This window comes from Amblyraja radiata, chromosome 14 (assembly GCF_010909765.2).
Source record: "Amblyraja radiata isolate CabotCenter1 chromosome 14, sAmbRad1.1.pri, whole genome shotgun sequence".
In the NCBI taxonomy this organism is placed as follows: Eukaryota; Metazoa; Chordata; class Chondrichthyes; order Rajiformes; family Rajidae; genus Amblyraja; species Amblyraja radiata.
In genome coordinates, this window is record NC_045969.1 from 34,600,244 (window position 1) to 34,624,022 (window position 23,779).

Sequence of the window (23,779 nt, forward strand, 5' to 3'; positions counted from 1 at the left end):
CGCTTCAGAATTCATTATGCTACTACCATCAGTAGTGTATCATCAATGAAGATAAGTGAGCCAGTACCTTCAGCAGCCATACATGCCCAGGCCATAACACCCCCACCACCATGTTTCACAGATGAGGTGGTATGCTTTGGATCTTAGGCAGTTCCTTCTCTGATATAAATTAATCTTCATCTCATCTGTCCACAAGACTTTTATCCAGAACTGTGGTTGCTCTTTTATGTACCGCTTGGCAAACTGAAACCCGGCCATCCTATTTGTGCAGCTAACCAGTGTTTTGCATCTTGCAGTGTGGCCTCTGTATTTCTGTTCATGAAATCTTCTGCGGGCAGTGGTCATTGACAAATCCACACCTGACTCCTGAAGAGTGTTTCCGATCTGTCGGACAGGTGTTTGGGGATTTTTCTTTATTATAGAGAGAATTCTTCTGTCATCAGCTGTGGAGGTCTTCCTTGGCCTGCCAGTCCCTTTGCGATTAGTAAGCTCACCAGTGCTCTCTTTCTTCTTAATGATGTTCCAAACAGTTGATTTTCGTAAGCCTAAGGTTTGGCTGATGTCATTAACAGTTTTATTGTTTCTCAGTCTCATAATGGCTTCTTTGACTTTCATTGGCACAACTTTTGTTGAAAAACAGCAATAAAAGTTTCCAAAGGTGATGGAATGACTGGAGGAAAGACTAGGTGCTGAGATCTCTCTTATACCTGCATTAAGGAAGCAACTAAACACACCTGAGCAATTACAAACACCTGTGAAGCCATGTGTCCCAAACATTATGGTGCCCCGTAGTGGGGGGGGGAACTATGTATAAACACAGCTGTAATTTCTACAAGGGTGAAACCAAAATGTGTAAAAGTGGCCTTTATTAAAATCTGACAATGTGCACTTTAACCACATGTGATTTTTTCCTATTACAAATCTCAAATTGTGGAGTACAGAGGCAAATAAATAAATGATGGGTCTTTGTTTCAAATATTTTGGAGGGCACTGTATACTAAAGTTAGACACAATATGCTGGAGTCAGATAGCATCTCTGGAGAAAAAGGGTGGGTGATGTTTTGGTTCAGGACCCTTCTTCAGAACTTCTTTGTTTGAAGGAGGGTCCCGACCCAAAACGTCACCCATCCTTTTTCTCCAGAGATTCTGCCTGACCCTCTGAATTACTCCAGCCACTTTGTGTCTATCCTCAGTAGACAGTTCATTGGGATTCATAAAGAAATGAAGTACTTAATTGGGAATTGTGCATTAAATCAAACTGTGGAAATATTAAAATATTACAGATGTGATTTTCCTATTGATATAAATATATTTTAAACCATAATTACAATATTAATAAGTAATTGATTATTTATTAGGTGAATCCGGATAAGTGGAGAAATGGTAATCATTTTTGCAAGGTCTGAAAGGTTTAATGATAGTAGGTATATAAACCAAAAATTGGAGGATTGCATGATTGAAATTACCTGTAAAAGGCACTATTTCTATTCACTATTTCACGATTAAGGCAAGTAAAAACAGTTATGTGCATGGATAATAACTAAGGAGAAATAGAAATAATGTCGAACAGAAGATATTTAATACTCATACTTCATATCTAGTACATAGGGACATTTAATAGACAGGCGGGGTGGCACAAAGGCACAGCGGTAGAGTTGCTGCCTCCCAGCGCCTCAGTCCCAGGCTTGATCCTGACTACGGATACTGTCTGTACAGAATTTGTACGTTCTTCCTGTGATGCCATGGGTTTTCTTTGGGTGCTCTGGTTTCTTCCACCTTCCAAAGACATGCAGGTTTGTAGGTTAATTGACCTGTAAATGTTTCCTCCTGTGTAGGATAGTGCTAGTGCATGGGGTGATCGCTGGTTGGCGCGGACCCGGTGGGCCGAAGGGCCGGTTTCTATGCTGTATCTCTAAAGGCTAAAGGCACCAAGGTGAAAGGATACAGAACCTTGTGCACCAGAGCTTCAGTTTATATTGAGTGCCTCAGTGTAGTAGCTGTTAATGCTTAAGAAGGTAGACAAAAATGTTGGAGAAACTCAGCGGGCGAGGCAGCATCTGTGAAGCGAAGGAAATAGGCAGCATTTCAGGTCGAGACCTTCAGACTTTTGATGTCTTCAGACTTCTTCAAGCTTTTAATGCTTGGTGAGCATGGATGTGTTCAACACCAAATCATATCATTGTTACTCCAAAGGGATAAATGTATATTCTACAACCATTTTCTATTGAAACTAATGTGAGATATTTCTCTGCACAGCACACAATATTATGATTTAACATCATAATTGGACATAGCATATAAATTAAATTCATGGTCAAATAAGGCTTTGTTAAAAATATGTTGCATATTAACAAAATATTATTCCTTAAGCAGTTATTCTCAAACATTTAGTGTTACCAAGTAGCGCAGCTTTCCCTTTGAGTGGAAATATAAAGCTAAATTGGTTAATTTTCTTTTGTAGATGGAGGAAATTCAGAATGATGAAAATGAAGAGGTTGTATATGTGGTAAAAGAAAAAAATAATAAAAGTGAGGATGATGAAGAGGAAAGGAATATTCATGAGGTGGATGACAGTGAAGAAACAGCAAGTATAGTACAAGCAGTTGATGAGAAGGAGAATGATGTCAGTGAGCAGGTTAGTTACTTTGTATTAATTGCCTTAATCCCCAACATCTAGTCAGTTTGAGGAAGGTCCGAACAACATAGTGTGTTTGGTTTGTAAATTTGATGCACGTCATTGGGTTTTTTTAAAACACACTAATATTATATTAATTAAGCTGGTGGCTTTGATCAATTTTGCATTTCCAAATCATCCAGCCACTTTGGGTTATAGGCAATGTTCTCTCTAATTTTTAGTAGTTCCTGTGCACAGAAATCTTTGCAATTTTTTAATGCTGTTACAAATGTGTGTCCTCACTGAATTCTTGTGCAAATATATGACCTCATGAGCTTTTCGTGCAGCAGTTTTTACTATTTCGTTAAGCCATTCAACTTTAAAGCAGCTTGCAGTTCTTTTGCCCGTCACACCCTTTGCATCCTTTAAATTTGACATGGTGAATCAAAATTTATTTCAATAAAAACTCAATAAGCCAGCTACAGAATATGAAATGGATCTTCATAAACTGTACAATAAAGTCAATATGATTATGAGATTTTTACGATTAAGTATAAATTATATACTGTATAATATTGTATAATTATTGATTAATACATTTTAGGTAACATTGTAGTGTCTATGACATACAGACTCTTGAATGCTTTCGTTTTTCAAATGAAACAGTTCTTTATTTTAACACAGTAACAAGTCCTCCCCCTCCCCTTCTCTCCCCTCTCTCCTCCCCCCTCTCCCTCTCTCCTCCCCCTCTCTCCTCCACCTCTCCCCCCATCTTTTCTCCCCCTCTCCTCCACCTCTCCCCCTCTCCTCCTCCCTCTCTCCTCCTCCCTCTCGCTCCTTTCCGTTCCCCATTCCCTCTCCACCCCTCTCTCCCTTTCCCCCATCCTCTCCCTCCCTCCTCTCCAAGGTCCTGTCCCGTCCATTTACCGCTGGGTTCCTGCCAGCAGCAAAGATTATAGAGCAGAGCAAGATGCGCTACTCTGCGAAAAAAGCGTAGTATGACATGGGTATGACATGACGCCATTTTATTGAGCTGCAATTTACAATAATATTAATAAAATTTACAATAATATTAACTAAGTGAAGTGATCGATGCTATATAAAACACTGTTCCCTACAACACTGATTACATCAAAGATGATAGAGTGGATCAATCTTTGGAATGGATACTACAGGAGCATTGCCCGCTGCCTCGGGAGCGCCGACCGCGGGCAGACGCTTGAGGCTCTCCCGCCGGCCGCCTTAATCTGGTATCGGGGGGACCGAGAATCAGTCCTGGATCAACTCAGGAGTGGAGGAAGCGTCCTCTTCCTCCAAAGATACTAGAGGAGCCTCTAATATCTTTGCTTTTCCCTGCGACCTGATGTAAGAGCAGATTGTATAACTGTGGAGTCCGTCCCCACTACCAAAGAAGTCGCGTTTGGCATAAACAAATGGCGGCTGTGGCGTTCTGTTACGTACTATACGTCAGTCCATTGGATTTCGGAGGAGTGGTCTATCTTGCTCTGCTCTATAATCTTTGGCCAGCAGCGCCGCCATCTTTGAGGAGGGAGGCCGTGGCCCTCCCCCGGGTGAAGTGCAGGGACAGATGCAGCGCCCGTGGACCGGATGCGGCGCCCGCGGACCGGATTTCTCTGATGCCAGAGCGGGCTGCAGCTGTCCCCGGTGCCGGATAGGGCCGCGGATTTTGAAATTCGTTTGTAGCGGAGAAATTCTATAGCGGAGATTTTTTTCCCCCGAATTTCAATATCCGCGGAAATCCTTTTATGCGCACATAAATTTTCTTTGTGCGCTGGTTTCAAAACATGTGTGTGTGCGCACACGCGCACACCTTAGAGGGAACACTGGTTGTAGGAACCTTTATTATATTATTGCAAAAGTCCAATCGGTTGAGGGGAAAACAAAAATCAAGAAACCTCGCCCAGCATTATTGTAAATGAAATGATAATGTTCTATGTATGGTCCAAGCTCTTTCCCACCACCATTTTTTGGTATATCAAGCTCTTTCCTCCATTAATCTTTAACTAATAACTATAAATCCAAAATCCAATTTTCCCTGTAGAAACAAGGAACTGCAGATGCTGGTTTACAAAAAGGGATACAAAGTACTGGAGTAACATAGGGTTAGGCAGCATCTCTAGAGAACATGGATAGGTGACATTTCAGGTCTGGATGAGGGGTTGCGGGCAGATATGGTTGAAGTAGATGTTAGATGGGATTGTTCAGATGGACATCAGGTAATTGGGAAGACAACAGTTTAGTTTAGATATAGCGTGAAAACAGGCCCTTCGGCCCATTGAGTCCGGCCCATTGAGTCCGCATTCCCCGTGCATTAACACACTACACACTGCATAATGCACCAGGCAACAACTTTGATGACTGAAGAATTTATACAGTATTTATTTAATAAGAGAGGGTCCATGTTGAGCACTGTCTGTTGCCTGGGAATCAATTGAATAGTTCAGCAAAACTGAAGCAACTCTTCTTTTGCTCAAGTAATACTGGACGTCATGGTTGAATATGCGGTTTGTGCTCAGAAAAATAGGAAATATTTACATTGATATATTTCCATTAATCAATTTGTTTACCATAGATTTTTTGAGTATGAATTGTATATCATGTTTTGTATATGAGAATTCTTTGGGGCTTTCTTTTTCATGTTAGTTCATAGATAGGTGGAAGTTACCACAAGTTGTAGAAAATTTAGATCTTGGTTTCTTCTTGATTGCACGATTCATTGTTAGGCAGTACAGGACACTGATTGTAAATAAATTATTTATCATAACTCGTCATTGGTTTTAATTTACTAAGACCGTGTTGGTAAGGATGTCAATTATTTAAAAATTGTCACAACTTGTCTTTTACAAGGTAACATCAATTAATAAAGATCAGTTGGAATCAGAGGAAGATGAACAAGGTGAGCAAAAATATTTTATTGACGTATATTAAAAATGAATTATTTATAACAATGGTAAAACAGATTATAATTTAATCTGTTATTCAACGTTAATCTATGGTTGTAACTCAAGAGACAAGAGTGTTTAATTGTCATTTGTACCAGCAATGGAACAATGAAACTCTTACTTGCTACAGCTTTAAAGGCCTATTACACAACAATGCACAAATAAATGTACAATAATCAGTAGGTAAAATAAATTAATAGGGTAGTTTATTGACACGTTTACCGAGGTACAGTTTGCTGCGTGTTATCCAGTCAGTGGAAAGACAATACACGATTACAATCAAGCCATCCACAGTGTACGGATACAGGATAAAGATAATCTGTTGGACTAGAGGTTTGAAATAGTGGAGAGATTGTAATGAATGATTGCAGATCCACTTCTGGGACCTACACGCAGGCAGCCAGATCATAATAGTGCAAAACCGAAGTATGTAGTGAAACCAAAACAAAATCCATGGTAGATCATTGTTGGTGAGATAGAGTGGTTAATATTTATGCATAGTTCAAGAGCATGATTGTTGATGGGCGAAAGCTGTTCTTGAACCTGGAGGGCATGATTTTCAGGCTCCTGTACTTTCTTCCCAATGGTAGTAGTTGGGTGAAACCGTGGACAGGTGTTGTGGGTCTTTGATGATATTTGAAGCTTTTTAGAGGCAGGGCCTCCTGCAGATTGCCTCGCTGGTGGGGAGGTCCGTACCCATAATAGGAAGAGGCAGAAATATTAAATATAATTGATTACAGCGGTTATCAATATCTCCTTTGTTAGGTCATACAATTTCCAGAATGATAAACCACGATGTAGTTGGAGCATGCCTTTGTTGTAGACATTTACTTTGTAAAACACTAGAAGTAAATGAAATGTTTATTAAAAAAACTGCAGAGGCTGGAAATCAGAAAGAAAATAAGCAAGACAGATTTAGCGATTTTAAAAGAGAATGCCGTACATTCATTTTACTGATTATAAGTGGCTCAGTTCAATTAACTGGAAGCTGTACTTATCAGAATGCATACATTCGTTATTTAATTAGTGTGAATTTAAAATTCCATGCCTTACAATGCTGTGACGATATTGTGGACCACGGTGGAAAATCTGGTTTACATCCACATTGAATAGGTATATGGATGTTTCCGTATATAAGGATACCAACCTGTGACATGCGTGGCCAAATTTGAAAGTTATTAAATCATAATGAAATACCACAGCATTAAGAATGGGCCTACCTATGATCCTTTTGAGCTGATTTGTGATCAAAATTGACCAACATTTGACCAAAATGTAATACTAAGCTCCCTTACAAAATGTCAGCACCTAACCCACCATGATGCTCGTAGTTCACGCTTCACCCGTAGGGTCATTATAATGGCGTTGTTTAAAATTTTTTAAAATCGCGACGAGTGCAAAAAAAACCCCGTTATAGCGCTATAAATAGCATTGACAACGTTAGTCAACAGGAGGGACTACAGAATGAGACCGCTAAAATAGGTGAGCAAACAAGATTTTTATTTCATGATTTTAAGTTCTATTCATAGTATTTCAATGGAAAGCTTAAACACAAAATATAAACAATGAAAAAAGAAATAATAAAAATAAAAACAGTTACTCTGCTTGTAAATCATACATATCACAACGTGACCAAAGGGGCACTGCTACTAAAGTTCTGCTGCAAAAACTTGGGGCATCAGAAAACCGTCTTATCGGGTGATAAATGATAAAAAATCATAAGCATAATCAGAATTTGACATATAGAGTTATTTAATTGCAAAATTAATGTAATCTTTCTGGTATAAATTAGCCTAAGGGTTTGATGAAATCATGCTTGAAAAATGTCACAAAAAAAGGCAAGAAAACACAGAGACATATCTGATATATTTTTTTGTAAAAACAGGTTTATTTATTTATGCTTCATCTCATTTTGGCTATACACCATGATCTATACTACTTAAAATACAGGATATGAAACAATGGGAATATTACATTAAAAAGACAAGAAAATAACCTGCAGGTTTGGAGACCTTCAGTGCACTGCTGAGTGCTGTATTTACAGAAACACCCATATATGGTATATGTTATATTCCCATCGTCATCTGTACTGGTTTTGCTTGGAAGAGGGAGAAGAAGGTGGGTTGCAAGCCTTCTAAACAGATTTGTTGCAGATTGTGACAGGGTTATAAATTTATGTGACATATGACAATAAAATACGCAACAAGCAGAATTTAGCTATGGTTGCAAGTTATGATGTTTGCTAAAGTCATGATGATGTAATACTAATGAAGAGTATTGATAACTGTGTTCTTGTATTGATAAAGATTTAAAAAAAAAAGAAAATGTGAAAATATCAGCAAAAAATGAAGATGCTCAAAGATTTGGTGAAAATGAAGACTCGGAAAGTTCAGAGTTGGATGAATGTTCAGAAAGTTTAGAAGAAAATGAAGATTCTGGAAGCTTAGGGGAAAATGAAGATTCTGGCAGCTTAGGGGAAAATGAAGATGCAGACAGTGTAGGAGAAATTGAAGACCTACAAAACTCAGGTGAAAAGAGAGACACAGAACAATCTGGAGCAAATGAGGACACACAAATATCAGGCAAAAATAAGGACACAAAAATATCAGAAGATAATGGGAACTCAAAAATATCAGAAGAAAATGAGGGTGAGGACTCAAAAATATTGGAAAAAAAAGAGGAAATAGATTACGCAAAACAAAATAAAAACCCAAAAGGTTCTGAAGAAATGAAAACATTAAAAGAGAGCAGATCGAATGATTTATTCATTAGAACTAAAAAAGTAAGTAGCCATTCCTTCTCTCTTTCATTTTACTGCTTTTTATATTATTTATAAAACATACATATTAGTAGAAAGCCAACTGATTATAGAACATCTTTAGAAGCAACAGTGGGAAATTGGATTTCTCAAATTCATTCTCATATGCCTTAAAAAGTGTACAAATTGGTACCATTTAAGAATACCAAAATGGGCTGTCAAATGGTAAAAGTATTAATTATTGGATACACGATTTCTGCAGAAATCCTGTAAGATCACTGTATATACAATGCAAAAAAAAAGATTGAATGGCACAGGTATATGGATTCAACTGATTATAGCATAAAAACATCATTAAATACCATTTGGAATGCCACTACATATTACATGTGTTCACAAAAATCAGTTTGCATTCTGTAGGCAGATTTTAAATGATAAAATATAACTCTTTGTAATATAACATCTGCCGAAGAATGTTTCACATATTTGCAATATTTGTACTTTGCTGCAGCAATTTTGACGCAGAGAAACATGATCAAAGTTTGTCTTCAATCATTTTGTTGGTGCTCGCATTGAAAATGTGAATCTGTGGATATTACACTATCACTGCCTTTGATGGGGTGATATTAGAAATGTGTCTTTAATAAGAAATATTAGGTTAGTAGAAAGTTTTTTAGAACATAGAACAGTACAGCACAGAAACGTGCCGTTCGGCCCGCCATGTTTGTGTCGAACATGATGCCAAGTTAAATTGATCTCATCTGCCTGTACGTGATCCACATCCCCCTATTCCCTGCACTTCCATGTACTTATCTAAAAGCTCCTTAAATGCCACAATCATATCTGCCTCCACCATCACCCCTGCCAATTTGTTCCAGGCCCCCACCACTCTCTGTGTTTATCATCTCCATTAAACTCAAACCTAATAGATGTGCCCTCTAGTGTTGGACACTTCCACCCTGGGGAAAAAAGCTCTTTGACTGTCTACCCTCTTGTAATTTTATGTACTTCTATCCAGTCACCCTCAACCACCAATGTTCCAGAGAAAACAATCCAAGATTATCCAACCTATCCCTCCAGCTGAAACCCTCTAATCCAGACAACAGTCTGGTAGTTTGTTAATATTTTAGTTTGTAACAGTGCTTACATCTTTTTGCCATTCTAAAAATATCTAATTTAGGGCTATCCTGTAGCGAGTCCAAACTTTGTAATCAAACGGTTACTTTAGTCGGTGAGATAAGTTTGACATACATGTGCGTTTGGGACTCTCTAACATATTGAGTCATTGCTGCTGCTGCTGAGCGAGGGTGTTAACTCGAGCTCAGCTACCTGTTGACTGGTGATCTCAAGGTAAGATCTGCTGATGTAGCAGGACACTCCCCTTAACCCATGACGTCACGTGACAGTCCTCGTAACCACTGATGAGGGTTCGACAGTAAGTGGTCTGACCATCAGGTGACGCCACAATCCTTTCATTACAATGTTTTAAGTCAAACATCTGGCCAATGGCATCATTCTAATTTTCTTTCAGCTATTTTTAAGAACTACTGCAAATTGTGTTTCATAGAAACATAGAAAATAGGTGCAGGAGGAGGCCATTCGGCCCTTCGAGCCAGCACTGCCATTCATTGTGATCATGGCTGATCGTCCCCAATCAATAACCCGTGCCAGCCTTCTCCCCATATCCCTTGACTCCACTAGCCCCTAGAGCTCTATCTAACTCTCTCTTAAATCCATCCAGTGACTTGGCCTCCACTGCCCTCTGTGGCAGGGAATTCCATAAATTCACAACTCTCTGGGTGAAAACGTTTTTTCTCACCTCAGTCTTAAATGACCTCCCCTTTATTCTAAGACTGTGGCCCCTGGTTCTGGACTCGCCCAACATTGGGAACATTTTTCCTGCATCTAGCTTGTCCAGTCCTTTTATAATTTTATATGTTTCTATAAGATCCTCCCTCATCCTTCTAAACTCCAGTGAATACAAGCCTAGTCTTTTCAATCTTTCCTCATATGACAGTCCTGCCATCCCAGGGATCAATCTCGTGAACCTACGTTGCACTGCCTCAATCACAAGGATGTCCTTCCTCAAATTAGGAGACCAAAACTATACACAATACTCCAGATGTGGTCTCACCAGAGCCCTATACAATTGCAGAAGAACGTCTTTACTCCTATACTGAAATCCTCTTGTTATGAAGACCAACATTCCATTAGCTTTCTTCACTGCCTGCTGTAGCTGTAAGCCAACTTTCAGTGACCGGTGTACAAGGATGCCCAGGTCTCGCTGCACCTCCCCCTTACCTAACCTAATCCCATTGAGATAATAATCTGCCCCCTTGTTTTTGCCGCCAAAGTGGATAACCTCACATTTATCTATATTATACTGCATCTGCCACGCATCTGCCCATTCACTCAACCTGTCCAGGTCACCCTGCAACCTCCTAACATCCTCGTCACAGCTCACACTGCCACCCAGCTATGTGTCATCCGCAAACTTGCAAATGTTGCTCCTAATTCCCTCTTCCAAATCATTAATATATATGGTAAACAGTTGTGGCCCCAACACCGAGCCTTGCGGCACTCCACTCGCCACTGCCTGCCATTCTGAAAAGGACCCGTTCACTCCTACTCTTTGCTTCCGGTCTGCCAACCAATTTTCTATCCATGTCAACACCCAACCCCCAATACCAGGTGCTCTAATTTTAGTCACCAGTCTCCGGTGCGGGACCTTATGATAGGCTTTCTGAAAGTCTAGATACACTACATCCACTGGCACCCCTTCATCCATTTTACTTGTCACATCCTCAAAAAATTACAGAAGATTAGTCAAGCATGATTTCCCTTTCATAAATTCATGTTGACTTGGACTAATCCTTTTACTGCTATCCAAATGCCCTATTATTACCTCTTTATAATTGTCTCCAGCATCTTTCCCACCACCGAAGTCAGGCTAACTGGTCTGTAATTCCCCGTTTTCTCTCTCGCTCCTTTCTTGAAAAGTGGGATAACATTAGCTACCCTCCAATCTGCTTTCTTCGCTGCCTTTAACACCAAAAGCATTCTCATGTACGACCATCAAGAAATTTGATGTTGAGTTGCATAAAGCAGCACGGAGCAAATGACCAGAAGCTTAGGAACAAGCTTATGAGAACATCTTAAGAGGAAAAAGGAATAGAGAGAATGGCAGAGAGGTTTGGTTCAGAGAGGGAGTTCCAGGTCATATGGCCTTGGAGTGGAATGAAATGGGGAGGCGTGAATAAATGCAACTGGACAGCTGTGGGGTAGATTTAGAGGAGGTAATTGTGATATGAAAAGACAAGGCCAAGGAATGATCTGAAAATGTAAATGAAAATAGACAGATAGACACAGTCAGACAGATAGGGTCTGAAGAAGGGTTCTCACCCAAAAAGTCACCTATTCCTTTTCTCCAGAGATGCTGCCCGACCCGCTGAGTTACTCCAACATTTTGTGTCTATCTTCAATATAAATCGGCATTTGCAGGTCCTTTCTACACAATGTAAATTAAATGTTGCTTATTCAATGACCAATATAGATCAGCGGGCAAGTGAATTATAAGTGACCAGGCAAGAGTGTGATTCAAGAGAGAGTCAAGACTGTTTTATTGTCCAATTCCCGGACGGGACAATGAAATTCTTACTTCAGGACAATGATAGCAGATATTTGGCTGAGTTTTTCATTAGCCTGCAGAAGGTGGAACACAATTTTAGTGAGTTAAGTCCAGGGAGGTAACAAAAACATTCAGAAGGACAAATAAGGATTAATCAAATCACCAAAAAAAGATGGTTCATCTGCATTCTAGACATTAATGACATAGAAGGAGACCGGTCGATCTGACCCACCTCCCCTTCCTCTCGCATCTGAATCCCATCAGCTCAGTTCTTTTTATTTTCCCGGTACTCTGCAACTTGTTCCCACACATGCCCATCAACACTTTGTTTCTTTTTCGTGAATATTCATATTGAGTTCAAGTTCAAGTGAGTTTATTGTTATGTGTCCCTGATAAGACAATGAAATTCTTGCTTTGCAAGAAATATTATGCATTATATTTATTGATTTTTAAATTCTATTAACCTGTTGCCCCAAAGTAAATGAACTTTCACCGTGTAATTGCAGCTGACATTTTTTAAGAGAAATTCCACCAAAGAAACTGAAGGAAAAATACAGTGGAGGAAAACAAAGTCTGAGGAATCAACCAAAGAAAACTCTGATGGACATGAGAAAAATCTGAACTGTTCAGCAGAGGGTACAGGGGACACCATTTCCTCTGATCAAAACACAACAAAAGCAATACAAAGTAATTTTAAAAGCAAATATAAATCAGCTACTTGTGTGTTGGTGTAAGGAGCCAACTGGAGATCCTTCTAAGCAATTTAGAAGAAGTCGCACTTTAATTGGATGGTGTTCCAAAATGGAGCTTTCCGACTTATGTAATCATGTGCCTAGGAAGCTATCAGTGTTACCAAAAATCACTGTCCTTTGAGACCTGCAAAGAAATATTTGATGCTAAGAGAATAATTTCTAATCTTTCAGGGATTCAATAACAGTAATGGCGTAATGTTTCAATAACTGATTTGATCAGGTATATTTTTGTATGAACAAGATATGGTTCGAATGGTTCAGAACAGTGGCTTTAATGGTGCTTTTCTAATTTGTCACTTGTTATAAAAGTTAGTAGTTATTTATCCTACACTTCTCTTATGTGTAAATAATTACGTACAGTTTATTCAATGTTTAAAATTTTGTCATCGGAATAATTTCTTAACTGTCGTATAAAATATTAAACTTATGTTTGGGTTTTACATTTTGAATAGTAAATCATTGAAATTAACTTGGGTCATGAATGAACCAGGATTCTTCATGGTTTTCATGTTATTTTAACACACGAAAAGTAAGTATATAGTATGATTTTGTGATATTTCAGCAGAATTTAATTATTTGGTTAGACTTGTCTTTCCACAGTGAACCCATTCATATCTATTAACACATACCAATTTTAAGTTACAATTTAAATGTGCTGTTTTAGAAACAACACTTGTCTTTGAATTTTAAGCATAACAATTGAATAAAACATGAAAACATTTTTAAAACAATGTTTTTGCCAGTTTACTCTTTTGCTGCAGTTGTAAGTTTAATTCCCTTCTCGTTTTTAAGCTTGTGATATCAATATATAAAAGAAAATACTGGGTTGTAAAAAAACTGTATAGTTCTAATTTGTTTATCATTGCTGCATTTATGTTTTGCTTGCATCTGCATTTCAAATCAAGAAAGCCCTACCCCTGACCTTCCTAATGATATTGAGAAAGCTGGAAAAGAGGTGGGGGTGTGACAAAGCCTGGCAAGTGATAGATGGATACAGGTGAGGGGGGAGTTGCCAGGCTTTGGCCCATCCGCACCTCTTTTCCAACTTTCTCCCGCTATCAGAATTAGTCTGAAGAAAGGTTACAATGTGAAATGAAGCCTATTCATGTCCTCCAGAAATGCTACCTGACTTGCTGAGTTACTCCAGCACTTTGTGTTCCATGCAAGATTCTAACATCTGCAGTTCCTTGTGTCGCCTTCTTCACCACCCTATCTACCTGTGTCACTACTTTCAGGGAACTGTGTACCTGTCCCCCCATGTCTCTGTTCTATAGCATTCTCCAGGGCCAGATCATTTACTGTGAAAGTTCTACCCTGGTTTGATCTACTAAAACACCACACCTTGAATTGCAAATTTGCATCTGCCATTCCTTGGCCCTATTCCCCAGCTCATCTAGATTCTATTGCAATCTTAGATAACCTTTACTTTCCATTATAACTGCCAATTTTGGTGACATCCACAAACTTACTAACCATACCAACTATCTTCTCACCAAATCGTTAATGTAAACACCGATCCCTGTGACAAACCACTGATCACAGGCCTCCAAACTGGAAAAGCAACTCTCCTCTACCTTGCTCTGACTCCTACCATCAAGCCATTGTGTGCCCAATTGTCCAGCTCACCCTGAATTCCATGTGATCTAACCTTCTGGACTAGTTTACCATGTGTCTTGTTTTTTTCTTATTGGATTTCAGTCGTACCAGGTTTTCTTGATGCCACAGTCAAATGATGCCTTTTTGTCCAATGCAGTAACTCTCACCTCACCTCTGAAAGTCAAATCATATTTTCCTTTTGACCAATGCTAAAATGAAAGCTGGAATTGAGCATTTCTGGCAAAACTAAAACTCGCCTCCAGTGAATTTAAGACAGAGAAATATGAGGTGTTGGATTTTGGGAAGTCTAACATGGGCAGGACCTACACAGTGAATGGTAGGGTTCTGGAGCTTGTTGTAGAGCAGAAGAATCTAGGAGTGCAGGTACATACCTCATTGAAAATGGTGTAACTGGCCTTCATCAGTTAGAGTATTGAGCTCAGAAGTTGGGAGGGCATGTTGAATGAATGCATTAATGAATGAATGAATGAATAAGTTTATTGGCCAAGTATTCACATGCAAGGAATTTGAGTAGGGGAATTGAGAACCAGAGGACATAGGGTTAAGGTGAGAGAGGAAAGATTTGATAGGAACCTGAGGAGTAACTTTTCTACACAAAGGATGGTAGGTGTTACTGAGTAAAGGGTAACTGAGTAAATGAATGAATGAATAAGTTTATTGGCTAAGTATTCACATACATGGAATTTGCCTTGGTGCTCCGCCCGCAAGTGACAACATGACATACAGTGACAGTTAAGAATGATACATAAAACATTAAACATTAATAATAAAACATTATTGATTAAACATGTGAATTAAATAAAATACCAGAGCAAAAAGAGGCTACAGATTTTTGGTTATTGAGTAGAGCTACTACTCGTGGAAAAAAAGCTGTTTTTATGTCTGGCTGTGGCAGCTTTGACAGTCCGGAGTCGCCTTCCAGAGGGAAGTGATTCAAAGAGTTTGTGGCCAGGTTGAGAGGGGTCAGAGATGATCTTACCCGCTCGCTTCCTGGCCCTTGCAGTGTACAGTTCGTCAAAAATGAAGAGGTTATTACTGAGTGAATGTTCCGATGTCAATAATGTTGCTATCAAATGCTGACGAGTGATTAGTTTGATCAATCATCCCTTAAACTAATTTCTTCAATCTTTGGACATCCCTTGCTAACCGTTTCCTGCATACATCTTATTAATAAACTCTCTGTAATATACCTTAATATACTTTCCATATTAATATATAACATTAAAGCAAGTTGATCTGACAGCAGGGTAAGGTTGATTGGGTAATTAATATCCAGGTTTCTTGTTATATTTGCCATTTCTTGTTATTATTGCATTAACGACCAATGTTTTGCAATAAATTTTAAAGATTACTAAACTCCTTTGCATGCTTTTTCTTGCAATATGGGAAATTATAGAACGTATCTCATTATACTTAGATGTACATTTGATCTGGTTCTAAAACTAATGTTTTGTAGCTTTTAAAACAAGTTCATGATTGTTAATACATAATTAAAGTGGAGAGATGTCTGTGTTTGTCACCCATTCTCTAACACCATGGGTGCTCTAAATATTCCACAGAAATAATTGTAAAAATACAATTTTTTTAAATCATACGCTTGTTTATTTTAGGATTGCTACTCTAAGCCTCCAATGTTAATTTTTGCATCGAATTGAATCCTTCCATTCATAACATTGTTATTCCACCAAATTTTAGAAACGTATTCCAAACACGTTGTCTTTGGCATTTGCCAATCCAGCATCCCTTCGCTGCTGTAGCCACACACTGGTTGTGGCTTTTTGATCAGCTGGGTTACCGCGCCTGGACGTCAGGTAGCTCTGGACGACTATGCCTTGATTCGGGAAGGGGTTTCCGGTTGACTCGCAGTAGTTTTAATGCAAACGTTAGAAAACGAACTGCCCAGAATGCACATTGTCATCAAATGCATTTTTCTGTCCGCTTTCTACACTCTTACAGCGGAGGCATACGCAGGTATGTGAGATGCGAACTTTTGTAATGCTCCAGATGTTTTTTTGTTGCAAATGTTTGCGTTGTTTCTTGGTGGGGACGGGGTCCGGCGCTTTCAGTTTATCGCCCAACCGCTTCCTGCAAAAGTGGGGTTGTATTGTATTTCCAGGGCTGATTGCAGATATGCGTGTGTGTGTATGGAGAGTTGGGAAGTTTTTAAAGAAGGGGGAGGAGGGGGAATACATTTTCGTCAAGTTCACGATGTGGATTGAAGTCACTTTTATTGGAGAGTTGGTTTTATTTGCAAGGCGGGCGTGAGGCGAACAACATTAATTAGCTTCGCATTGTTGGGCTGGAGAATGCACCGGGTTTGAAAGATGATGCGAGAGAAAGCGGCGCCGTACTTGAGCGGAGACGAGGTGAGGTTAGGAAGCCTGTGCGTGAGTGCCAGAACTTGCTAAGGGACCTCTTGTCCCTGGGACTCGCTGGCGTCCCTGGTGCTCAGTGGCGGCGGGGGCGGGGGCGCGCGCGGAGTGGCAATTGGCAACGCGCGCCCCGTGGAGCCCCGCAAGGCTGCAGCCAATGCATCGCAGTCCGCCCGGGTACCCGCCCGTCCACCCACACCATCTCGGAGCAGCAGTAATTCGGGTAACATAGCTGTGGTTTTGGACTTGCAGCTCAACGTGGAAATGCAGACTGAAACCAAACATAGAAGTGGCAAAGAGCCACATGCGCATGTGTAGGAGCGGAACGTTAAACCAGTCAATAAAATCCACCCACATGAGTGGACCTTGCAGCGGCAAAATAGTTGTACTTTTCCTGTTACTCTAGACCGTTTCAATAGGGTTTCACTTCCCTTGTCCGTGCATTGAACTCGGCCACACTTTTAGGGTCCTGGATAATGGGTTAAAGTATCATTTGTGGTAGAACTTTGGGCCACGTTGGCCACACTCATAACACTTATCTTCCACCCACTATGATTGTAAAAGTATTTTGACCACTGCTTTTCCTGTTTGCATTTTACTGTTTGCATTTCAGCACTAACCTCCCATCAGAGGTGGAAAAAGTTATTGATGTGTAGGAAGAAACTGCTGGGTTACACTGAAGATAAATACAAAAAGCTGGAGTAACTGATGCTGGTTTACGTGTAATGGGTATAAAGCAAGGACTTGTGGCAAAAAAAGGGAGATGGTGGAAAGAGCGAAAAGGGACATTTGTGGTATGACAAAGGGATGGTGGTTCAAGGTAAAAATGGGTGAAAATGTATCAGTCTGATCAAGAATAATCTTGTCAGCATTGACCGTTTATTAAAACAATAGACTCCAAATATATATTGAAAACAGTACACTCAAAACTATTGTGTCATGTACACAAATAGTTTGGTTTAATTTACTCTGATGTTGTATAGCAAGTTGGAACGGGCAGCTGTCCCCTGGGGATAAATTACATGCTTGAACTAAAACGGTATTCCGACATGTAATTGGAAATGTCTTTTTGCCAATTTGAGCAAAGATGCCCCTGGCTCAACAAAGGAATCTGCTCATTCCTGGTAAAGACGTATCTCACATGTTCCAATGTCCAGGAGTGTATGGTGTATAGGGGGGTTGCACTTAAGGTCACTGGGTCATAGGGCTTGACGCACGGAGCCGCTCAATCCATCTGGAGGACATCCGTAACTTCCGGTATATGTTATTAATGCAAGAAATGCGTACTTTCCTACCTGTTAAAAACCGCCAAAATGTTGAATTTTTGCGCTGAAAAAAATTGTGGAAGTCGGGGTAAGTGTGAGAGACGTACTCAACTTTCAGAAATTCCGAAAGTGAAGCAAAATGAAGGTAAAGAGAAGCGAGAGCTGAAGGGACAACAGCAGCTAAAGTGCTTGGTAAACATTGGCTGTGCAGATATCGGAATTGAAAATATTGGGAATGATCGCGTTTGCTCACTGCATTTCATCAACAGTAAGGCATTATTTGTGTTTTTTCTTGATTCCTTTGGTATCTAAAAAGTCTCAGAAGTGATAAATCAGGCTGTAAATTTTTCTTCAGATGCATTTTCATTTTGTATGTAAAAACCCACTTGAGAACCATGGACGATTTAAAAAATTTACAGCCAGATTTATCACTTCTGAAACTTTTTAGATGCCAAAGGAATCAAGAAAAAACACAAATAATGCCTTAGTTGATGAAATGCAGTGAGCAAACGGCCAATGTTCGCCAAGCACTCTGTCTGTTGTTGTCCCTTCAGCTCTCACTTCTATCTACCGTAATTTCTCCTCACTTTTAGAATTCTGAAGTAGGCTTAATGTCTCACACACTTATCTCGATTTCCATAATTATTTACAGCGCAAGAATTGACAATTTCAGCGTGTTTTAACGGGCCTGCTACGCTGGAAACAATGGTAAGTGCTTACCTGCAGTTCATCGCGTGTACTCCATTTAGAGTAGCGTAGCAACAGTACGGGTCATGGGTCGTGACCTGACTGCCGTGAAACCTCCTTATTAGAAATTTAGTTCATATAGGTAAAACAAAGAATCTGGTCCTATTTGTGCGATAAGTGTTGTGGAAAGTGAGCACTTCCCGTTTTTAAATATCATGGTGTAACGACGCCTGGTGGTGGCTTTTGTTAGTCAAATCCTCGGATTGGCTGCACCGATCACGTGGGCGCGGGGGGCGAGTTTCACGTGCTTTTAACCGAGTTGTATCAGTCTAGCGTCACACTTATGGAAGTAGCATCACGTTTTTGGCTGTCTTACCGACCAGAGTTAATTCGTTGTTTTACCGTTGCAAAATAAAGCAATTTAAATTCACTCACTGTCTCGACTCGCCAAACTGGTGACCCCGACGCGTCCACTCGTATATTGGACGTGAAGAATGCAAGCTGCCGCCGTTCACGACGCTCAGCAGAATGCCGTTGGCCTCAAGCTGCCCGTGTTCTTGGCCGAACAGCCACAGGTTTGGTTCGCCCATGTCGAAGCGCAGTTTCATCTCCGCAACATCGTGGTCGATGACACCAAGTACTTTCACATCGTCGGCACGCTCACACATGAGACGGCTTTGCGGCAGCTGCCGTTCCTCCAGGACCTGCCGGCGCTCGCGAAATATAAAGGCCTCAAAGCCCTCCTACTTCGTACGTTCGGGCTCAGCTGCAGAGATCGCGCCGCCCGCCTCTTACACATGGACGGCTTGGACGACCGCAAGCCGTCCACGCTGATGGCAGAGATGCTCGCCCTGATGGACGGCCACCGCCCGTGTCTGCTCTTCGAACAGGCGTTCCTAGAGCAGATGCCTGATGACATCCGCCTCATGCTCGCCGGTGCCGATTTCACTGACCCCATGCAGCTCGCCGAGAGGGCCGACGAACTCTGGCTCGTGAAGCAGCAAGATGGCTCCATCAACCGGGTCACATAATCGGTCGGTGGGGGGCGCTGCAAGCCGGCGCCCTGTCAGCAGCGTATCCGTTTTTTTCTACTTTTTTTGTTTTTTTAGTATGTTTTAATGTATGTTTTTAATGTTCCTCTGTGCGTTTTGTGTGGGGGGTGGTGTGGTGGGGGGTGAGGGGGAAACCGCTTTGGTCGCCTCCACGGAGAGGCGACTTTTTCCAGGTCGCCTCCCCCGTGGCCTAACAACAAGGATCGGCGCGGCCTTTCCCGGAGTCGCGCCCGGGGCTTCAGTGGCAGGCGCAGCGTGGACTCTCGGCATGGAGCGGGCGAGCCCTTGCTGGGGCTCGCCGGAGGGGAGCGCTCCGTTTCGCTGGCCCATGGCAGCCGGCAGCCTGAAGCCGCGGTCTGCACAGCTCCAAAAGGCGCGGCGTCTACAGCCCTGTATCTCACGTTGGGGACCCGGGGAATAGAAGAAGCTTCCACCGCTGGCCCGCGGCCAACTTCTATCGCGGGCGCGGTGGCGACTTACCATCGCCGGGGATCCCTGGAGGGGAGCTTCGTCTGTCGGCCCTGCAGTCTGCGGTGCTTCTGGCTGCGGCGCGAAATTTAAATCTTCGACCGCCGCCCTGCGGCCTACATCAGCCTGAAGCCGCGGTCTCCGGTGGGGAAGAGCTGATCCTGGGCTTACTTTGACTTTTACCTTGTCCTTTTACCATCTGGACGCCCGCAGCGATGGCTGCGGAGGGTTGAGGTCCTGACCACGGGGGAAAATGGAGGAGGACTGGCCAATATCTGTGCCTTCCACCACAGTGATTAATGCTGTGGTGGATGTTTGTGTTAAATTTTTATTGTGTTTGTGTGTTCTTTATCATTGTACTGCTGCTGACAAATTCATTTCATGCACTTTATGTGCAATGTGACGAATAAAACTGATTGTGATTGTATCTCAGCGCTAGCGCGCCAGTCACCTCGGTGACGCCCCACCCACTGTTTCCATCGCACAACCACGAGCTGGCAACCGGGGTAAGCGCAAATGGTGCTTCTACCATCTTCGCTGGGGTGCTGAGGCTCAACGCTGCTGTCAACCCAGCTCGTTCCAGGGAAACGCCTGGGCCGATCGTCTGTAGAGGCGATTGCGATCGCCCCGAACAACCGCCTCTATGTCCGTGACCGTCAATCCGGCAGGCGTTTTCTCGTTAACTTCGGGGCTATTGTGAGCATCCTCCCGCCGACTGGACGTGACACCCGTGCTGGTAAGCGGGGCCCTGTGCTCATGGCCGTTAATCACATTACCATTTGGACCTCCGGCGGACCCTCTCGCTGTCTTTCGACTGCCACCCGTATGAGTGGACTTTCATCATTGCGGACGGCACGCAACCACTCCTGATGCCTCTGACATGGCTGTGGGCGGCGTACTAGACCAGCTCATCGACGGCTGCTAGCCTTTTTCAGCCATCAGCTACGAGCCATCGAGCGCAACTACAGCGCCTTCGACAGGGAGCTCCTGCCGTTGTACCTGGCCATCAGGCACTTCCGCTACTTTCTCGAGGAACGCCCTTTCACTGCCTTCACTGACCACAAACCCCTCACCTTTGCCTTGGGTAAGGTGTCCGACCTATGGTCCGCCCGCCAACAGCGACATCTCGCTTGTTTCTCTGAGTTCACCACGGACACGCAGCACGTCGCGGGCAAGCACAGCACAGTCGCTGACGTTCTGTCCCGTCCCGCCCTTCCTTCTGTCTCAGCCGGAGACCACGGCGTGGACTATGAGGAGCTGGCTGCGGCGCAGCGCTGGGATGGCAAACAGCCCTGCTGTTTCTGGCCTCTGGTTGACTGATGTCCCGTGTGGTCCTCTGCGATGTCTCCACGGGTCGACCTCGCCCCATTGTCTCCATACGTTGGCTCCGCTGGATCTTTGACTCCATCCATGGTCTGCTCCACCCGTTCATACGGGCGACCACTGCGCTGGTGGCGGACAAAATTGTTTGGCACGGGCTCCGCAAGCAGGTGGCGGCCTGGGCCCGTGCCTGTCTTCCCTGTCAGACCTCCAAGTTCCAGCAACACGTGCGGTCCACGGTGCAGGATGTCGCCGTCCCTTCGGCCCGCTTTCTACATATTCACGTTGACCTGGTGGGCCCGTTGCCGACATCCCGCGGCACCACCCACTTACTCACCGTTGTGGATCGATTCACGAGGTGGTCGGAGGCTATCCCGCTTGCGGACACCTCCGCCGCGTCTTGCTCCCGGGCCCTGGCGGCCAACTGGATTGCCCGGTTTGGGGTCCCATCGACCGGGGGGCCCAATTCACTTCCTCTTTGTGGTCTTCTCTCGCTCAGTTGTATGGGGCGCGGTTGCGTCACACCACCGCCTACCACCCACAAACCAACGGGCTCGTTGAGCGCTTCCACCGACACCTCAAGTCGGCGTTGAAGGCTCGACTCACGGGCCCGGACTGGGTGGACCAGTTGCAGTGGATGCTATTCGGGGTCCGCACCGCCCCCAAGGGGGACCTAGCCACTTCATCCGCCGAGCTCGTGTACGGCTCGGCCCTGCGGGTGCCTGGGGACTTTCTCCCTGCCGCCCGGGGGCAAGTTGACTCTGCCCCGGCGTTGCTGGCGACCCTCGGTGAGCGGGCTGGCTCCAGTGCCAACCTCGCGGCACGGGTTGACGGCGGTGCACGTGCTGTCGGTCCTGCAAGATTGTATGTTTGTTTTTGTTCGCAGGGACGCTTACCCGTTACAACGCATCTACGAGGGGCCGATCACCTTGGACGTGGGGGACCGGGAAGCGATCCTCTCCGTTGCCCAACTCAAGCCTGCTCGCGTTGACGTTGACAGCCCGGTGGTGGTCGCGCAGCCCCGACGTAGAGGTCGTCCGCCGGGCGACCCAGCTGCACCTGTCGTGCCTGTTTCCCCTGACCCCGTTGTTCCCGTTTCTCCCGCCCTGTTCCAGTCTCCTGGCCTTGTTCGGCCAGTCCCCTTTGTTACGCCCGCCCCGTCTCCTCTTACCACGCGTTCTGGTCGTCGTGTCCGGGTCCCTGCTTTGTTCCGTACCTCGGGTTCTGGGGGGAGGGGTCCTGTAGCGACACCTGGTGGTGGCTTTGGTTAGTCAAACCCTCGGATTGGCTGCACCGATCACGTGGGCGCGGGGGACGAGATTTGCGCGCTTTTTACCGAGTTGGATCAGTCTAGCGCCACACTTGTGAATGTAGCATCGCGTTTTTGGCCGTCTTACCGACCAGAGTTAATTCGTTGTTTTACAGTTGCAAAATAAAGCAATTTAAATTCACTCACTGTCTCGACTCGCCAAAATAGAATATAACAACCTGATATTTCCTAAAGTTTTATACCACAGATATAAATTAAGACTTTAGTTTGTTAATCATTCATGTGGCATGAATGTACTAGCAAGACCAGTATTCAGAAGGTAATGGTGAGGTGCTGCCTTGAATTGCAACAATTTATGTGCTGTTAGGAAGGTACTTGCAGGATTTCAGCTCGGCAATAGCAATCTTATTATGGCTTTCAGCCTTCTGGACTGTACAGGATGTGTTTTGTCAGATATTGTTAGGGAAGAGATTGCAAATTATTGCATTGCTATAGGTCAGGCAGCATCCCTGGAGAACATGCATAGGTGACACTCATGCATCGATGCACTCCTGGATATTGGAACATGTGAGATACATCTTTACCTTGAATGCCCAGATTCCTTTGTGGAGCCGAGGCATCTTTGCTCAATTTGGCAGATTTAACAAGCAGTTTATTTTTGTGTCAACCTGGCCTCCGGAAAAAAGAAATTTCCAATTACTTGTCGGGATACCGTTTAAAGGAGATGAGGAGAGGATGAGCAGACTAGGACTTTATTCTTTGGAGCACAGGAGGCTGAGGGGTGATTTTATAGTGTATATAAAACCATGAAGCAGATAGATAGGGTGAAACCTTTATCCAAAGTAGAGGAATCAAGAGCCAGAGAATATGTTTAAGGTGAGAGTGGAAAGATTTAATAGGAATTTGATGGGCAAATTTTTCACACAGTGTGGTGGGGTATATGGAATGAGCTGGAAAGACCTGGCAGGTAGATGAGGCAGACAACATTTAAAAGACATTTGGACAGGTACATG

At 43.0% G+C, this 23,779-nt stretch overlaps 2 protein-coding genes across 4 annotated transcripts in view; both read left to right on the forward strand.

Moving 5' to 3' along the window:
* Nucleotides 1-13,446, forward strand: part of rpgr (retinitis pigmentosa GTPase regulator) — a 75,120-nt gene extending 61,674 nt beyond the window's left edge. The window contains exons 14-17 of one of the 2 annotated variants that reach the window (XM_033033108.1): nt 2,462-2,635; nt 5,483-5,531; nt 7,884-8,359; nt 12,470-13,446. In XM_033033108.1, coding sequence (XP_032888999.1) covers nt 2,462-2,635; nt 5,483-5,531; nt 7,884-8,359; nt 12,470-12,697 — 927 coding nt within the window. In that variant the 3' untranslated portion in view covers nt 12,698-13,446. The remainder of the gene's footprint in view (nt 1-2,461; nt 2,636-5,482; nt 5,532-7,883; nt 8,360-12,469) is intronic. The other variant, XM_033033109.1, reaches the window with a different exon arrangement.
* A 2,616-nt stretch (nt 13,447-16,062) lies between these two features.
* The window catches only part of srpx (sushi repeat containing protein X-linked), a 56,830-nt gene continuing 49,113 nt past the window's right edge, over nt 16,063-23,779 (forward strand). For both annotated transcript variants that reach the window (XM_033033111.1, XM_033033112.1), the window contains exon 1: nt 16,063-16,303. In XM_033033111.1, coding sequence (XP_032889002.1) covers nt 16,207-16,303 — 97 coding nt within the window. In that variant the 5' untranslated portion in view covers nt 16,063-16,206. The remainder of the gene's footprint in view (nt 16,304-23,779) is intronic.